Below are 17,841 nucleotides of genomic sequence, written 5' to 3'. Positions count from 1 at the left end.
TTCTCCGAGACAAAACTCTCAATTCAAGATATAACCACTTAGTTTTATAACAAAAGATCTATCGAACTATAGTGCAGGATATCTCAATCAAAAAACAACACAAACATATTTCTCAGATTAATTTTTATTTTCTGATGTAGAGTTAATATTTCTTGATCTGAGTTTCTAACCAAATATTACAATTTAGAAAAAGTTTTCTGCATCTTAAAAAATTAGCTATTCTTAGGCGTCCTAGGCAGAAATGTTCTGAATATTTTAATGATTTTTAACTGCTGCTGGTTTGTTCATTCTTCATTAAATATTTACAGTTTCACTTTCATGGCTTCTTCAGGCCAGGTATAGGAGTCAGCCACAAAGCTGCTATAATCAGTACTGTACATCTGGGAGCGGATGAAGGCTTCTAGGTCCTTGGGCTGAGGGTAGGTGGAGGCAGTGTTATTCCTGTAGGCTTCTTCTGCGATCTGGAAAGATGCATTAAAATCCTAATTAGTGCCAATAAACTATTTGAGTACATTTAACAGGATTTAAAAGTTCAAATTCAAGACAAAACTTGATCTTCTCAGGTGCTGATGGTCATATATTCACACTGGTTGGGCCAGTATACAGCAAATAAGACCAGGAGCAGGATGATGTTTGCATGTCAGTGAGTGTGAACCATGCTACTTCCCAACAGGATGATGTGTCTTTGCTGTTCCCAATAGAGTGCTTGTCCAAGAATATTTTAGCTTGTATTGGTACAGCAGTAGTTAAAATATTCCACAACCCCAAGCACAATTTCTGCTTTTACATCACCAGGTTACCAGGTTACCTGGTTTGCCACCTTCTCCAAAGCACTGTAAGAGAAGTGGGATTTGTTCAAAGCTCCATGCTGCCTGCATATGAAAGAAGTTAATTTGCTACAGTTTTTTAGAATGTATTTCTCAAAGATAAACTCACTCCTGCACAGTGTGAAGGTTCAATTCCAGCAGTGCCTGGGGGAAATTTGAATATTTCCTTGTTTTTTCTCACCCAGACCATACCTAGGTGAATCAATTATGCATCACAAGTACAGCTGCAACAAAAACGATGTTTAGAAGGGGCTGGAGCCCACTCAACACATCAGAGTAGCCCCTCACGTCTGAAGAGCACCTGCTTGGGAAATGTGTATCTTTTGACTGGACACTGATCAGAGACCCAAAAGGAGCTGGACAGAGCGGTTTGACGCAGCTGCGCTCTTGGCAAGATCTGCTTCAAAGTGTACCTGGCAAAAGGCAACTCTGAAAAAAAAGGAAGGTGGTCTCCTTCCTGCTCTCCTTAGCTCTCATTTATGAATTCAATTTTCAAAGTGCTACTTGTCCAAGATTGCTGTAACCAACTTCAACTCATAGGAAGGTGTGTTAGGTGATCAAATAAAAAGCTTAATTATGTAGAGGGTGTTGGAAAAAACGAAGCCACCAAAGACTGAAATGACTTACCCTCACAGCAATTTTCAGTGACACCTGCTGGATAGTGACTAATGGAGGGTACAGACGACCTTCCTGTAAATTCTCCTCTGAAACTTGCTGAGCTATTACCTAGAATAATAAAGCAGACATGTTTAACTTGAAGATGCAGCTGTAGCTTTAGCTGAGAGAGATCTAACCATAAGCAAAGAAACAGTTTGGCTTTGGAAAACCACAAAGACAGTGCTTAAGCCACCTAGGCAGTGTTTTTCACAACCAGCCTTATCATTAGCAGTAGCTACACAAGAGCTAGATACTTAGGGAGTTACACCTTTTTCTCACTCAGACAACACTTATTCAAGTCTTGAATAAATCCCTGACATACATAAACTAGCAAATAGTTCACTGTGAGATATAAATTCCAGCTATCAGTTGTAGTGGGGCCAAAGTCTTCTAAAACTAAAGAAGCACCTGTTCTTTTTCTAACAGTTTTCAGGCCATCCTGTCCAGAGAAAAATGACTAGTGGCTGAGCAGGCTTGTTGTGTGTCCAGCTCACACATCTGGCCTGTATAAGACCATAAAAGCAAGTAAGACAACCACAGAACAAAGTAAAATAAGACTTTAAAGCCCTGCTGATCACTGCAGTCAGATGCAGCAATAGAAGATCTAATGCTAAATTCTGGGTTGCTGGGACAGAAAAAACAGTGCTGCTAGAAAAAGGCTGGCTGCTCCACTTGAAGCCTGCAGTGGGTCTGTCATCTCAACCATACCAAGTACCTAATGAAATTATTTAGCTCTTTGTTTGATTTTTCACCAGACTGACCAGGGGAAACAAGGAACAATACAAAAAGTTCTGATGCACATCTGAGAGCAGCGTCTCCTCTATGGCCTGAACACACTTGCTTGGTCTTTCTAGGAAGACTGGAAATGTTGTCATGTCCAGCAACGAACATGTCACAAAGGCATAGCAAGCTGGAGAAGTTGGTTTTTTACTAGTTACTTGAAAATCCTTCTCTTACCATGAGGTGTGAGGACATTCTATACACAGTGAGGAGAGGCACTGCTTGCACTGTCTGCTTGGGGGCTTACTTAATGAACTTCCTCTACCATGCAACAAATGCCTTTTAAGAAGCAAAAGGTCTTGGGACTGCCTTCGGGTCTAGTGATGTTTCTGCTACCATTAGCTAAAATTTCTTTGTCATTTGGGGATCTGAAATAGAAAATAGGTTTTCAGGGTGATCCAGATTGGCATTTGCTGAGCCTGAGAATCAGCAAATGCCAGTTTGCTAACCTGTTTTCTACTTTGTAATCTCTTTGGTGGACTTGAAGGTTTAATTTCTTTAACTGTCCACCTTTGTACCTTCTAGGGAGCTGCTAGTTAGAACCAGATCTAACTGTCTTCTAAGCAAACCAAGTACAAAATTCATACATTAAAAACAGTCTGACCTTATATGCAGTTTTTAATAGCTACCTTCCCTAACACTCTCTACTGCAATTCTCAAAACAAATAATTAAAAAAAACAATTAAGAAGGATTTGCATCAGCAGAGTCCAAATTTCAAATACCTTCAGCTTGCTTTGGGGCAGAAAGGAAATTGCTCGAGGGGGGAAAGGAGGAAGGAGGGGAAGGAGGGCGGGGGGAGCAGGGAGGAGGGTGTCACTTGCCATTTGAACAGCTGGGAACACGTAACAGGCACAAGAAAAGGAGGTTCTTTGTACAGTACAAGCTCATGCTTCTTAAATCTGTTACAGTTTATAAGCACTTTCCATTGATATTTAGTACATTCGGCTTGCTCCTGGAGCATGGACCCTTCTGTTTAGTGTCATCCAAAAGGAAACCAGGCCCCCTTTCCCTCCCAAGACAGTGCTGCACTGTGGATCAAGGTGGAGTATGTAGGGACACCATCGGGGAGATGTGCTCAAGAAGAGCATTCTGATGCAAAATAAGAGTAATGTAGAAACACCCCTAGTGTTCCCGTCAGGAAATATGACACAATTTTATGCAATTATAGCTTAGGTAACAAAAAATTAGAACCAAATCACTGACTGGTCCAAAAGTGTGGGGATACTAGTGCGTGATGTGACTTGTAGGGGTGATGTGACTCTGCGGATGGAAGGAAAACACTGGTCTGGATAGAGTCTGGTGGAGCCATGTATGACCCATCAAGAGATCCTGATAACACCAGGAAAGTCCAGCAAACATTGTGAAATGAAACTGGTAATAATGGCCCAACGAGAAACTAAGAAGTGTGTTCTAGGAACATGCTAGGAAGATACTTGAAACAGAGCAAAACTTGCTTCCTGCAGTTCCTGCTGTATGTGGGAAACAGGACCTTGTATACGTTGCTTGCAGTCACCTCAGACAGCATAAGAAGAGGAGCCTGACTATCACAAATTTGTCCTTTCTGGTAGAAGTAGGTAAAAAGTTTGAACTTAAAAGCAAACACTGTAGTAGCTCCAGGTTTAAAGAGAAACAATGTTCTCTTCTGCTGTCTACCCAGCATCCTGGTAGGTGTAGTAAGTTTTTTCATTTGGAATGGAAATGATAACATGAGCAACAATAGATTATACTCTAGTTGAGTACAACAAGTCAAGGAAAGTTATGTGTTTACATCTTAATCAGGTATTGAGAAATATAGCAGAGATAAAAACCCACTAGGGGGAGCTAAGAAAACATGACATCTAGTTTTCTTTCCATGGTAACAATGAAGTTCTTTTAAAATGAAACACAGCCCTTTGATAAAATAAAATTTTAAAAAAGCATTTGAATGTGTAAAGAGGAGTTTACATCACAAGAGTTTTGCTGTTAACAGTTCAAGAGGGCTCTGCAGGAAATCTGAAGAAATCAACAGCAACTGTAGTGTATTGCACCCCCGAAAAAAGGTTCAGGAGTAGAGAACCTCTATTTTGTGATGGGCTTGATAGAAAGCAAACTATACAGCTGCCATGCTATCCCTTCTGACATAGTCCTGTAACAGCATTAAAAACTGTGCAAAACCACAGAACCGGGTGTTTTCAAAGGGAACGGCACCTTCTTCATGTGGTCTCTGAAAAATGCTCCTTGAGAACATCAGTTCAATGGCAGACGAAAAAATGATGAATCAACATTTGGAATTCTTAAGAAAATGAGGCAACACAGAAAATGCAATTATGCCAAGGTATAAATCTGCAATGTGGCACTGCTTTGAACATTTTTGCTCCACCCACTTCAAACAAGAATGAGTTAGAATCATGAAGGGTATGAAGAAGAGCAAGGATGATCAAAAGGTTATTTTTTGTGCAAAAAATAGTAAAATAGACTTGGGAGAAAAAAGAGAAAACTGAAAGAAAACACAAAAGACAACATTTCTCAGAGCTCTATAGGGAACTCAAATCATCAGGCAGCAGGAAATCGTAAGAGAAGAGTTTCTACAGAACTCGTAACGAAATTGTGACACTAATTGCCAAAAGATGTTCAAATGTGTAACATGTTTCAAAAACTACTGGGGTAATTTACGAAAGAGAAATCCACAGATAAAACTTCCAGTGCAGGAAGGCCATATAGCACAGGCTGCTAGAACCTGAGAAGCCATTTCATCAGAAGGATTGCTCTGTATTTTCCCTTTGTTTATCCTCTTTTCCTCAGCTTCTGCTACCGATGCCTTTCACAGGAAGACACTGGGATGTTTGGCTCTTAGATCCAACCTAGTATGGCTACTTTCATGTTTTACATTTTAATTAATTCAAGTTCTTAATAGAGAAATTAGCTAAGCCTTATTGCAGAGCCTAAAGGAGAGGTAGCCAAGATGGGACAGGTGGCAGAAAGCAAGTGGGGGCACTTTAATTTTTGGAGGATGTGTTCTCTATAATGAAAGGATTTAACAGGATTATTTACAGAGTAACTTAAGTCACATCTGCCAAGAATATTTCATTAGTTCATAATTCTCTGTTCCTTTTATTGTGTTTGGTAGGACTCAGAAGAACAGGTAATGTCCCTTGTCATCATAGAGCAATTGTCTGCAATTAAGAGGTATTACAGCTTACAGTACCTTAGATTTATTGTCCAAAATCAAAGTTACATTCTATTTTACTTGGCAGGAAGAAAAGAACACTGAAAGTAGAATTTGTTGTAGTTACAATAAGCTATTTGTGACTTTTATCAGATTTAACTGGAGAGGTGGCAAAGCAAGAAGACAGGAGGTGCAGGCATGCAGCCTGGGCTGCTTAGTTTTTATACTTTCCTTTTCCAGGTAAGCTACTGCTGCAATCTGAGAAGGTCCTTCTACTTAAACTAAACAGTTTTGGTGCTTTAAACTTTGCAGCATCTTGGGTGCTTCCATTTCAAATGGAGAACACTAACCACTATTCTAAAACCCAGATGAAACTGTTTTGCTATTTACCCTTCCATTTAAAAAAAGCCAAGAAAACAAAACAAAAAGCACTTTTGCCTTTGCTTTGTACTGTAATTCCAGCTCAGGCCCCACACAGCCCGCCCAGCCTTCACACCCCTGACACCTCTTTTGGCAAAGACTCCCTCTGAGATCAGTTCAACTCCATCAGTTGTCACCTGGCTCAGGAACCAGCTGCAGCTTACCCAAGCCACAGTCACACACAGCCTCTCACACAAGTAAGGAGACCAGATGTGAATGCTTTTAACTCCAGCTGTTTGTCAAGCAGCTATCCATTGGCCTTGCCACTGATAGAGACTTTCTATGCAAGAAAAGAAAGACATTTTTACATGTCAAACTTTTCTGGGGACTTTACTAGAGGAAGGCAATTGTGTACCTTCACCAGGAAAGAAGAGTCAGGAGAGAACCTCCACCTCAAGAGACAATTTAAAAGCTTCCTCACAACTTCTGGTATCATTTTACTTCCCTGGCTGTTATGTTTCTTTTTTTCAGTTAGATTTCTTTGTTCAAAACAGATTATTTTTTTCTGACTTAGTAGACAGCCACTTGAAACACAGTTCAGTCCATGTATGTGCCACCTTTCATCCATTGGCTCTCTATATATAGGAACCATTTCACCCAAACCAAAAGGAAGCAACTTCTAGAATGAAGTAAGACAACTGTTTAACACAGCAGTTGAGACCAGCAAGTGAGGATCACTGTATCCAACTGAAATTACAGGGGAGGATTTAAAGAGAGGATATAATTATCCAAAGACTTATGAGATGGATCGTTGCCCTCCTAAGATGGTTAAAGCCAATGGAGACAGTCTGGGCTTTTTACTAATTTTAAAGATGGAAATTGTGAATGTCTTTCTTATAGATGGCAAGTTGCTGGCACTTTTTAAAAGATGCCATAGTATACACTTAAAAAAACAACTTTAAAAATCCAGCTAGGGCAGTGTGCCCTTTAAGAAAGCTTCATGAGACATACTGCCAGTCACAGGATCACAGTGCCTATCCGTTGCCTCTGAGTGATAGTAAAGGACTGTTTTCTTATAGAATTTCTTAGAATCATAGAATAGTTAAGGTTGGAAGGGATCTTAAAGGTCACCAGGTTCCAACCTCCTGCTATGAGCTGGGACACCTCACACTAGACCAGGCTGCACAAGCCTCATCCACCCTGGCCTTGAACACTTCCAAGGAGGAGGCTTCCACAACCTCCCTGGGCAATCTACCCCAGTGCTTTATTGCCTTCATGGTGAAGAATTTCCCCCTAATATCTAACCTAAATCTACCCTCTTTCAGTTTAAACACATGGAGCAAGAATCTGGAATGCAATATCCCTTAGAGAAGCTGCAAGAGTTGAGTCAGGTATTCTCACCTCTGCTAATTGCTGAAGCTTTTATTCCTCTAATTGTTCCATAGTAGCTGCTAATTTCAATGCTTTGAGGCTTCTTCTGTGTGCTACCTACACAACCCATGTATTCCCAAGTGTGCTTACATAGTTTTTTTAGGAATAGGATGCTGCACTTTCATGAAGTTCTGTGGATTGTAAATGTTATGAACTGGACTGGGTAGAAATTACCAGTGAGGTGAATCTAGTTACAGTTAACTTGGTAAACTGAGGTTAGCCTTCTTCCTTATTTCCATGCTTTTTAAAAAACCCAAAAAGCTTCTGGCTTTTGATGACTTTGCATGGACATGGTCAGGCCATCCTGCACTGCTTAGGGATTTGTAACCACTGAAGCTGGGCTCTCTCTGAGCAGGATGAGCCTGGGGACATACTGCTGGGAGCTGAGCAGGGAGCTTGAGCAGAGATAACCCCTGTCACTCAGGATAGAAGGAAGATGAGTCCTGTGAGGCTCACTACATTGATCTTGGTGCCAGCCAAGAGCAGAACCAACAGAGGCAATGGAGGAGACAGGAACTCCAGGATAGAACAGGAAAGGGTGAGAGGCAGGAATGGTAAGAGTGCAATGACCAATGACACTATGGCACATGAGGAGCAAAGATGCTGGACCCAGAAAAGCACAGAAAGTTACTATTTTCTTAAGAGAGAAACAGCTGCAGAAAGATTGACTTCTTGTTTGGGGGGATTTTTTGTAAATAAGGAAAAAGAAAAAAAAAGTAAAGATACTAACCTCTTGATTTCATCCACTTATTTCTTTGAATAAGAGATTCTAAAAAAATAAAGGCCAGATTCTTCCTATGTGTTAAAGATACCACCCTGTACCCTTATGATATTATAACATAAGATAGTGGAAGTCAGATTCTGAACAATCACTGAGGCAGGTGGTGAATGGCTCCCAGAACCCAAAGTGTTTCCTCTCTATTCATCCCTTCCCCACTGAGCAGACAGAAAGGAGGAGATATTCCATGTTGGATAATGTCAGAACAAAGATCATAAAAAATTGCCTGAAGAAAGAAAAGAACCAATGCAGAAAAGGATAGGACAGAAAATAGGAAGAATAACATGGCAATTGTGTCAAACTGTGGTGCAAGGACCCACAAGGCAATGGAACAAAAGGGAGGTCCAGAAAAAATGATGCCAACAGTGCTACTCAAAAATAGCAAAAAGCTAGAAGAAATTCTATCAGCTTTTGCAATCAAAACACACACTAAAGTCACCCCAGAGCTACCAAGACCAAAATATCGCTCCTTTCAGTCTAAAATCAAACCTATGGGCACATGTGTATGAACTGTATGTATGTGCATCCACCTGGGAACACACAGTACTGAAGTCTTTCTCTTTTTTCCCTTGGCAACTGCAAGTGAGGTTCGTGTCAGATGACCATTGGACCAAGCATTAGCTTAAAAAAACCCACTTGTTCAAATAGAATTTATAAAAACCAACATCCCTTGCAAATAAAGACCTTACACAGAAAGCAGTGTTTTTCTAATTTTAAAGATAATGTTTAGCTATTTCTGTTTAATTGATCATTGTTACCAAGCTACTCAATTAAGGAATTAATTAATTCTTAATACAGTACCTCAGCAGTTGTGAGGAACACATCTTCACCAATGTGTTTCAGTCCACATGAAATAACGCCAAGGGCAACTCCTGGGAACACATAGGAATTGTTACCCTGTCCAGGGTAGAGAGTTTGTCCACTTGGAAGAGTGACAGGATCAAAAGGACTTCCACTGGCGAAAATGCCACGTCCCTAAATTGTAAAGAGAAAGCCACAGAAAGCACGTTAGTTGTGAGGATGCTGATGAAGTATTTCACACATCCCTTTAAATATCTACCACTGTGGAAGCTGGGTTACACCTATTTAATATCTCTTCTCAGAGGATGTTAGAGCTACTTAACTGCATATGTCTCAAGAGCCTGGGGATGCTGATCCTAGAGATCACTGGTGATTCTCTGTGACTATCTGATGTCAGAGAGCTGCCTTATTCAGGAAAGAGCTATCAGGGCAATTTAGAGGAGAAAAACTGAAAGCCAGCACTCATTATTCACTTTGTGTCTTCATGCCAGAAGAAGGTAAGTGGAAAGAAGGTATACACCTGGAGCTGTAAAGCTCAAAGTAGACAGTACTGCCATGGTAACACGGTGATGATAGAGGATTCTTTTTCTCAACAGCAGATCATCCACAAAAATGATACTTAAGGGCACTAAATGTTGCACTTCTGGATAGGGCAATTCTTGAGGAGCAGGCAGAGCTCTCCATTCCTCCCAGTCTCCCCACTTCAGGCCCCTGTGCCCACTCTGAAGCTCCACAGAACAACAGAGGAGCAAGCTCTCTGTCCCGGGAACATCATCTCACAGTGCAACCTACAGAAAAAGTTGGTGATGGGATCTCCTCTGCCAGGACCTTGTGGATCCTCTCTTTGTAATATACTGAGCAGAGTGAGAGCACCAACTCTGGCATGAGCACGTGGTCATTCAGTACTGATAAAACATTAGAATGTTTCCCAGCAGATTTTTGTGTAGGGCCAAGGAGAAGTTGGCCCAGATGTGGCAACAGGACTCACGTTGCCAGTGGCTTAACATTAGGGAAGGGGAATATTAGGCCTGGTGTCATTCAGCAACCTGTGCATTCAGAGCTGTGCTACCATCGGAGTACCGAGAGATGGGCTGCCAGGGAGCTGTGAGTCTGATGGAGACTGTTCCCCTGGGATGAGGAACACCCCAATGGGAACAGATTCTGGCACCACCAAGTGCTGTTCAAAAGTGGCAGAAGAGGCACCTCAGGGGTGACTCACCCGCAGCACTACTATCCAGGTTCTCCCCAGATCATTCCTGATACACGGGGAGAGAGAGATGTTATTCCTGTGGCAGGCAAAGCAGTGTTGAATTAATGAAGAGGGTGACATTGCACAGGCTGTACATCCACAGCCTTACGGCCCCTGGCTCTTGCCTTGCTGGGGAAGAAGCACCCTTGAATTTAAGCAGTAAATTTAGGTGGAGAAGGAAAGCCATCCTTTATTTATGCTAGCACTGCTGAAGTGATAAATGTCACTGCTGAACACTTCAGAGGCACTTTGTGTCAGAAATATCTATAGAGAGAACCAGAAACGTGCAGTTTAAAATATGCCACTGCTGCCATTCAGCTCTTCAGAAGAATACTCTGGTTGGTTTGGTGTCATGCAGTATTATCATGGCTGGCTTATTATATGTTTTGGTGACAGATCAAATATTTTAGTGCATCTTTTGCTCTGCCTACCAGATGTCATTACCGGCTCTGACCAGCCCTTCACGCAGGCCACTTCCCTGGCTCCCCCACTGTAATTGTGTGCTGTGCAGTGGGGAACAGGCATGCTAAATTTGTCTTTCAAACACTTTGAAACTGTCATTTAAAGTAGGCTGTATTTGACAAGAAATTGAAACACAAACCATTTTGAAACACATACAGTATTCATACATGTCAAATTCTAGACTGAATTACAGGATAACATGTTTATTAGCACTTCTAGAATACAAGAATAAATAAGCAAGCACAGTTCTCTTAATGTTCACGTCTCCATAACAGAAATCTTTACAAAAGGAGTCAGTTACCCCAGTTCCTAATAAATATTGTAAAGATTCTGTTTCCTGTATTGACGTATTTTCTTGCCCTAAAGAGTATTTACAAAATCTCAAATGGAAAGCACGCCAGTGTGTATGTTACACAAAGTGATACTGTTCAAAAACAGGCACAAGGCTTTCATGATTGATGGCTACTGATGCTTCAGTTGTAATAAAGACTGTGAGTCTTGCCTGACACCAATAAAAGCTATTAAATGCTTTTATGAGGGTGCAAGCATGTATTGACGTCAGTAGAATTGTCTTAATAAAAATCAGGAAAACTTGTTACTTAATTTATCTTATTTTGCCTACACACAGAGACATGATTAGTACTTGCTACTCCACCCTGTGTCCTCCCATTTTAAATTGAATTTCAGGTTTACTTTTCACTACATACACTGGAGAGATGTAAATCTTTGGTTACCTCTGTATATTTGTAGCACTGCTCAGCAGTACATTCTGCTTTGCTGGTAGGATTGCTGAGAGCAAAAATAATAGGACGTTTGTTTAAAGCAGCCATATCCTGAAGAATTTGTTTAGTAAAAGCACCACCAATTGCAGCAACTCCTAAAGAAGAAAAACACACACACAGCAAGCAGACAATCAGTTGAAGACACGCATGTCACTGTTGAAAGAACAGAGCTCCTCCCTCTTTAAAATGGAGTTCAACCTTTTCTCTGACAGATGGTTAAAATAAAGTTTTGTATAACATAGGGCAGAACCTACTCACCCCTGTTCAGTTTGATGAATTCATCACTTCACTTTTATTCTTAGGCCCTTTGTATAAAATAGATATGTATCACCTAACTCACAGGTAAATCCATTCAGGAGTAGAAAGGTGCAACTCTGTCTCCTAAAGTCTCATGCAACAGACTGGATAGTTTCTCCCAAATCCAGTGTGTCAGATTTCAGTTTCTTCTGACATGACAAGTAAAGTCTCAGTCCTCTCCAGCCTCAGATGATGAATAATCCCAATTCTGAGACTAAGTCTTCCCTGACAGCAAGAATTTTTTTTAAGACATCCCTTTCCATCCAGCCAGAGATGCTTTTCTATTCTCTATACTGTACTCATAACCAAAAAGGGGTGTGTGAGATGTTTTTGAGATGCCACTGCACCTGTATTTAAGCCTAACCTACAAGAGTTGGGAATCTAAGGATCAGATCCTTGTTCTCCACACCTTCAGTGAAAAACAGATAAACAGACTTTGGTGTAAACCTAAGGTTCTTTATGTCCAGAGAGGCCCCTTTCAGAGCCCCCAGTGCTTGGCTCCCTGCTCTGTCTTCCACACAGCACCTGAGTTTCAACAGCAGAAAAAAGGCTGTTGTTCCCTCTCTTGAGAGAGCAGGAATGGATTCAAACCTGGGCCAGGAGAGGGTCTCTCTTGGGTCAGTACTCTAACCTCTCATCCCTGGTGCACAAATGAGCATCCCAACATCGTCCACTCTAACAGTTTGGTGCCTGCCAGACAAGAACTCAAGGAACTTGGAGGGGGGGGTCCTCACCATGCAGAGCTGGCTAGAAGGTTATACACATTTCAGGACTAACCTTTCTTAAAGGTGTCTCAGAGTATTTGCTGACTGCTTCTGGTGTGAACTTACAGAGACATCTTCAAACACAGCCTGTGCCCTCAATAGGGAAAGATGGGTACCCTGAATTGTTTTGAATAGAGCTTTCCCAAGAGGTCTACTGAAAGCCTAAGCACTTCTTTCAGTGCTGCTAATGTGCACAGTGTGGGCCCAGTAATGCCTAAGACCCATTTGGTTTTGCATCTGAACAAATCTCCTCTATTCTGATACCTTGGCAACACAAGAGGCAACTCCTCAATGCAAACCAATTACTTCTCTCAAAGCTTAAACATCTCTTGCTCTCTTGCTCAGACATCTCTGTCACATACTACTATTTTTTTGCAAATCTGTGCTCTCTGTACTTCACCTCCTATGAATGGACAAGGATTCTTAGGTGCAAGAGCTCTGCTAGACCACCTGGGCCACTTGTATGTTTGATGAACAGTTATGGCACTCAAGATTTTGACCCGCTTGTTTAAGAGCCCGTAAAACACCTTGGGTTGTAGTTAAGCCCTCAGCTGCCACATGCTTAATGTCTTCTAAAACTGCTTCTTGACAGCCAACAGTAAGAGTAAGAACTATTTTCAGCTACAAAGTTAAAACAAATTGCTCAGAGCAATTTCACTATTGCTTTTCTGGTTTTTGTTTTAAAATTGCTATTTCCTGTATTAGGTCAAGCTAAACTAAAGCTTTTCACAGAATCACACAGAATTACCTTGGTTGGAAAAGACCTTAAAGATCACCTAGTTCAACCATGAACCTAACACTGACAAGTTCTTAACTAAACCATATCCCTAAGTACTACTCTTCAATACCTCCAGGGAGGGTGACTCCACCTCTGCCCAGGGCAGCCTGTTCCAATCCCTGATAACCCTTTTGGAGAAGATATTCTCCCTAACATCCAATCTAAACCTCCCCTGGCACAACTTGAGGCCATTATCTCTTGTCCTATCACTTTTAACTTCATTGAACAGACCAATCCCCACCTCTTTACAACCTCCTTTAAGGAGATTTTCCTGGAGCCATCGCAGGCAATGAAACGTATAGGAGGATTTGCTGAGACAGAGTTAAGTGAAACACTGGGAGAAGGAGTATTGACATATTTCCCATGACTCTTGCTGCCCAGGGGAAGATACTGGATGACTATTTCTCCAAACCAAATAACTCCTCCATCAAGTTTCATTGCTGTTTTTGTTGTAAGAGCCTTCCTCATTATGCAGTATGGATAGGAGAAAGTGACCTTGAGGGAAAGCGCTGCATAGATTTACATCTAAAAATGACACACAGTAAACATCCATATTTCATGGCAGCAAACATTCCCTAAGCATCCACACACCTTTATTTAGATAAATATCACAGATCATTCAATCTATTCTTCTGCTCCACTAGCTTTTTCAGCCTTGTACTAAATAAATTCTCTAGACTATTTGGTATCTGTCTTGCAGTCATATTTTTATGGACCACAGAAAAGTATAACATTAATTTAACTCATCCACCATCATTCTCAAAAGCAGATTTTACTGAAGAAGGACCATGGAGTCCAGGCATAGATGAAAAGGTAGCTCTTAAAATGTAGGATCATTTTCACTGGGGCATTTCTGATTTTCCAGCATTGATGAATGATTTTTCTAGCCAAACAGATGAATTTTCAAGTCTAACATATTAAAAAAAGGAACAATTTAAGAGTATTTGCAGCTTATTCCTGGAACTGCCACTGAAATATAATAACCAGACTGCAGAGAACTGAACAATCCTGCACTGAGATCCCAAATCCTGCAGCTTCAGCTTTTATAAAAGAAAAAGTCTTTGTAAAATCCACAAAGGACTGGTGGATAACAACCTGAATATGAGGGAGGAAAAGATTCAGCTACAACATGTTCATATTTACACAGCTTTACAAGTGCTTCGCTCAGTTTTCTCAGTCTGACTTTGGGGTTATTTCTATTACATCATTAACATTAAATCAGAAGTAATTTAGGAAGATAATAATGTTCTTCATCAGATGTTTAAACCAACTCAAATAATCTCCACTGTAAAATGAATAGCTTGCAGTGAAAGCACTGTTACATGCTTGGATAGTTACTATTTGTTCAGTTGCTTAATAGAGTCCATTATGCACCTACTGTTTTCTAAAAACACACAAAGGTAATCTCTGTGCAAAGGAACTTGATCTTGTCTTCAGACAAAGCCACATCCCCGTGGTTTTTTTTTCCAATAAAGAATAAGGTCATTGCTTTAAAGTAAAAGGAATTACCTATTAGCACGGATGGTTTTATATCTTTAACAATATCTTCCAGATTTTTCATTTCACCATGCTCATGGGCAAAATGTTGTTTCTCAGATGTTAATGAGGCACGCCCCTGAGTAAGAAAAAAAAAGAAAAATATATTTATTATTATTTTAATGGAACTTAATATCCAGGGATAATCAGTTTACAAAGTATCTGGTTCAACATGTCCTGTTTTCATTTCTACTTTCACTTTGGTCTATCACCAAATACCATATCAGACAAAGTTACCCTGTGTATAGGTCACACGCTTTAATTTAGGACTTTAATAATTTAATTATTTATTTAAGGAGTGAGTAAATTAAATATTTTTACTTCAAATTCTGAACAACTGTAGAACACCACTGTATTTACAATTATATGAAAGCATAACTTTCTTCTTTGAGGCATTCTTAAATCTGTATTACCTGTTAGCATTTGGTCAAACACTTAAAGTTACTAATGACAAAGCATAAATGCATTGATAGAGCAAACAGCACAAATGCACCAGGGTCAGGGGGTAGGGGGATTTGTAACTTAGCTAACCAAAAACAGTTTCTCCTAGCTTTTTCAGCTTTGCTCTTTTATAAAAGAATAGAGACTATGTGGAGGAGTATTTAGACTACAGAGAAGTCTCTATTTTGCTCCACATTTTTCATCTTTAAGCCATTCCTTCTTAAGGATGGAATAAAAATAATTATAACCAGATGCCTGGTGCACCGTTTTTGCATTAACAAAATTGACTCAGCTGTGAAACAATTTTTGTCCTGATCTATACTGGCAATTTCCACCCATTGATGCTCAACAAGGTTTCCAAGTGGAATATGATAGAGGCAGGGAAAGGGGCTGTAGAGCATCATTGACAAGGACTGGGTTGCAAACAGGAGTTAAGACCCATATAATGAGGAGTGTGGGGCAAGAAGGGGCCAGAAATTGTGGAAACTCTATCAGTTGTCTAAATACGTGGACCTCTGTCTGTACACAGGCAACTGAAAACTTCAGGAGAAGAGTTTAACATGCATATCCTCTACCCCTCATTTTATCCTTGTGCCTGCAGAGGCACTTTTCAAGCACAAATCTAGAAGATGGTGCCAGCCCCTCAAATATCTTCCATTTTCAGACAGTAAGAAGCAGATGATACAGGGAAGTACATGAGGAAAATAGAAGGCTAAATGTAACTTTGACCGAAGAGCCAGATACAGATAGATGTACCATGTCCCCACTCACATCTTTTCCAACTGATAAGATGAAAGTTTCCATAATCTTAGCAAGTTAATTAGGACTATACTGAAGTATTGGAACATAATTAATACCATTATTCTACCAAAGTCTATAAATGTGACCATTTTGTCTCAATTTAGGGCTGGTTGCACTATCGGATTCAAGTCAGGATTAGTTTTTAATGGCATTTTTGCTTGATTTGAACAAAAACGAGAAACCCGATGCTACGTTTCAGGCCACGACTCTGTGATGTGGCAACGTGTAACGGTGCCAGTCCCATCACCCTTCTCTGCTGGTCCTTGGACAGCCACCCCAAGAGCTGGTAGACAGGAGGAAAGGCCATTTTTCATTTCCAGCTGCAAGAAAAGCGTTTCCACCCCGAGGGTGCCACAGGAAGCCACGGAGGGCTGTTGGGCTGTTACGCGGTCGGGGCTGACTGAGCTGGTCTGCCTCCCAGGATGCCAGCTTCTCTTGGATCACCCGTGATTACAAGGAATTTCCAGAGTTTTCTCCTCTTCTGCAGATTTTTTTTTTTAACATGACCAAAATACAGTATTTAAATTTAGAGAGTTATGTCTGGATGTACTTTTATGGGTCTTAAGTGTTCTCCTAGAGCGATAAGCATGGGGATACTCTGACAGGGGCACCTGGTTTCCTTTGTGGGTAAAATATTAAATTCTCAGCCTCGAGAGAATGCCACAAAACTAACAATTTTTTGTTATATTCACGCTCAAATCATTCCACTGTCACACACAATGCCTGCCATTTCCCAGCACCCCAGCAGATGGCCCCACAGCCTACAAACACGGTTTAGACCCATCTCATTTTAAAGCAAGAATTTTCCCTGGCGTTTTCAGGGACAAAACATGAAGTTTTCTTTTCAGTCAACAACATAATTAAAAACAACAACAACCACTTATGACCTCTCGGCTAAAAGCTGGATCCCAGGAATAACTTAAAATACTATAATAGAAGTCACTTTTCATTCTAATTGGCTGGTTGGCTGAAATCGAAATGCTCGAGGGAGCCCAACTTGGAGGTCTGGTTTTCTGGGAAGCTGGGAACTGCTGCCATGGGCAACCATCTGATCCCATGCTGCTTTTTCAGTTGGTTCCTAAATAGCTGATCAAGCTGCTTCTCCACCTAGTCTTAAAATGCAGCCTCCAGAAGGCTGCCCTGGCCTCTGAGAAAAAAGGGAATCACCTCTACGAGCTATGACCAGCTGATGCTTCAGGCTGTGGCAGGCTCGTAGCTCTGAGCACCTCCAGGATCTGCAGACCTGGGCAGATCTCAAAGGAAAGCTGACCATAGATTTCTTCCACAGTGGATAACAGCTAAGAAACCAGGCTGACCCCAAACACGCTCAACCCCCAAAAAAACAACCAACCAACCAACACAAAAAAAACCAAACCAAAACAAAAAAGCCCCAAACCAAACCCCAAACCATCTTAAATTTATTTTTTTATTCAGCTTTGGTCCAAATTAGCTTGGTCCCATTAGTCAGAATGAATCATGTCTCCAAGTAAATATTTTTCTAGTATGCTAACTAAGAATGAAATATTGAATTCTGTGGCTTAGCAAAAATAACAACAGCTATGTATATAGAGATTTCTGCTTGGAAAATGCTTATCAAAGCAATTGGATGGTTAGGCGGGGTGTATATATATATATTTATTAATAGATTGTCAGAAATTAATTTTAATTGTTAATTCAGTGATCCTAAAAGTGCTGCGTAACACTGTCTGAGATTTCAAGACCAGTCAGTTGATTTGGTTATAAAACTCAATTACTTAGAGGACAGTGCTCTAGATAGCATTTTTTCTTCCCAGATTGGCAAATTCTTAAGTTCTTCTCTCCACAAAGGAGAGAAGCAAGTGCACAGCCAGCTTTCCCCCACATCCTGCCAACAGGGCAAGAAATGACTTGCAGGCAGGAAGAAACAATTCAGTTTTGTGCATGCTTAACCTCAAAGTAAGGGGTTGCCAGT

The 17,841-nt window shown here is 40.7% G+C and overlaps 1 protein-coding gene across 1 annotated transcript in view; it reads right to left on the bottom strand.

Moving 5' to 3' along the window:
• Positions 1-106: 106 nt before the first annotated feature.
• The window catches only part of ME1 (malic enzyme 1), a 173,622-nt gene continuing 155,887 nt past the window's right edge, over positions 107-17,841 (bottom strand). The window contains exons 10-14 of the mRNA XM_051613373.1: positions 14,622-14,727; positions 11,226-11,368; positions 8,781-8,954; positions 1,455-1,553; positions 107-461 (exon numbers count right to left, since the gene is read on the bottom strand). Of these exons, the coding sequence (XP_051469333.1) occupies positions 303-461; positions 1,455-1,553; positions 8,781-8,954; positions 11,226-11,368; positions 14,622-14,727 (681 nt within the window). The 3' untranslated portion in view covers positions 107-302. The remainder of the gene's footprint in view (positions 462-1,454; positions 1,554-8,780; positions 8,955-11,225; positions 11,369-14,621; positions 14,728-17,841) is intronic.

This window comes from Apus apus, chromosome 3, assembly GCF_020740795.1.
Source record: "Apus apus isolate bApuApu2 chromosome 3, bApuApu2.pri.cur, whole genome shotgun sequence".
Classification (NCBI taxonomy): domain Eukaryota; kingdom Metazoa; phylum Chordata; class Aves; order Apodiformes; family Apodidae; genus Apus; species Apus apus.
Note: the sequence above shows the minus strand (reverse complement) of the source record. Positions and strands in the feature narration are given on the sequence as shown.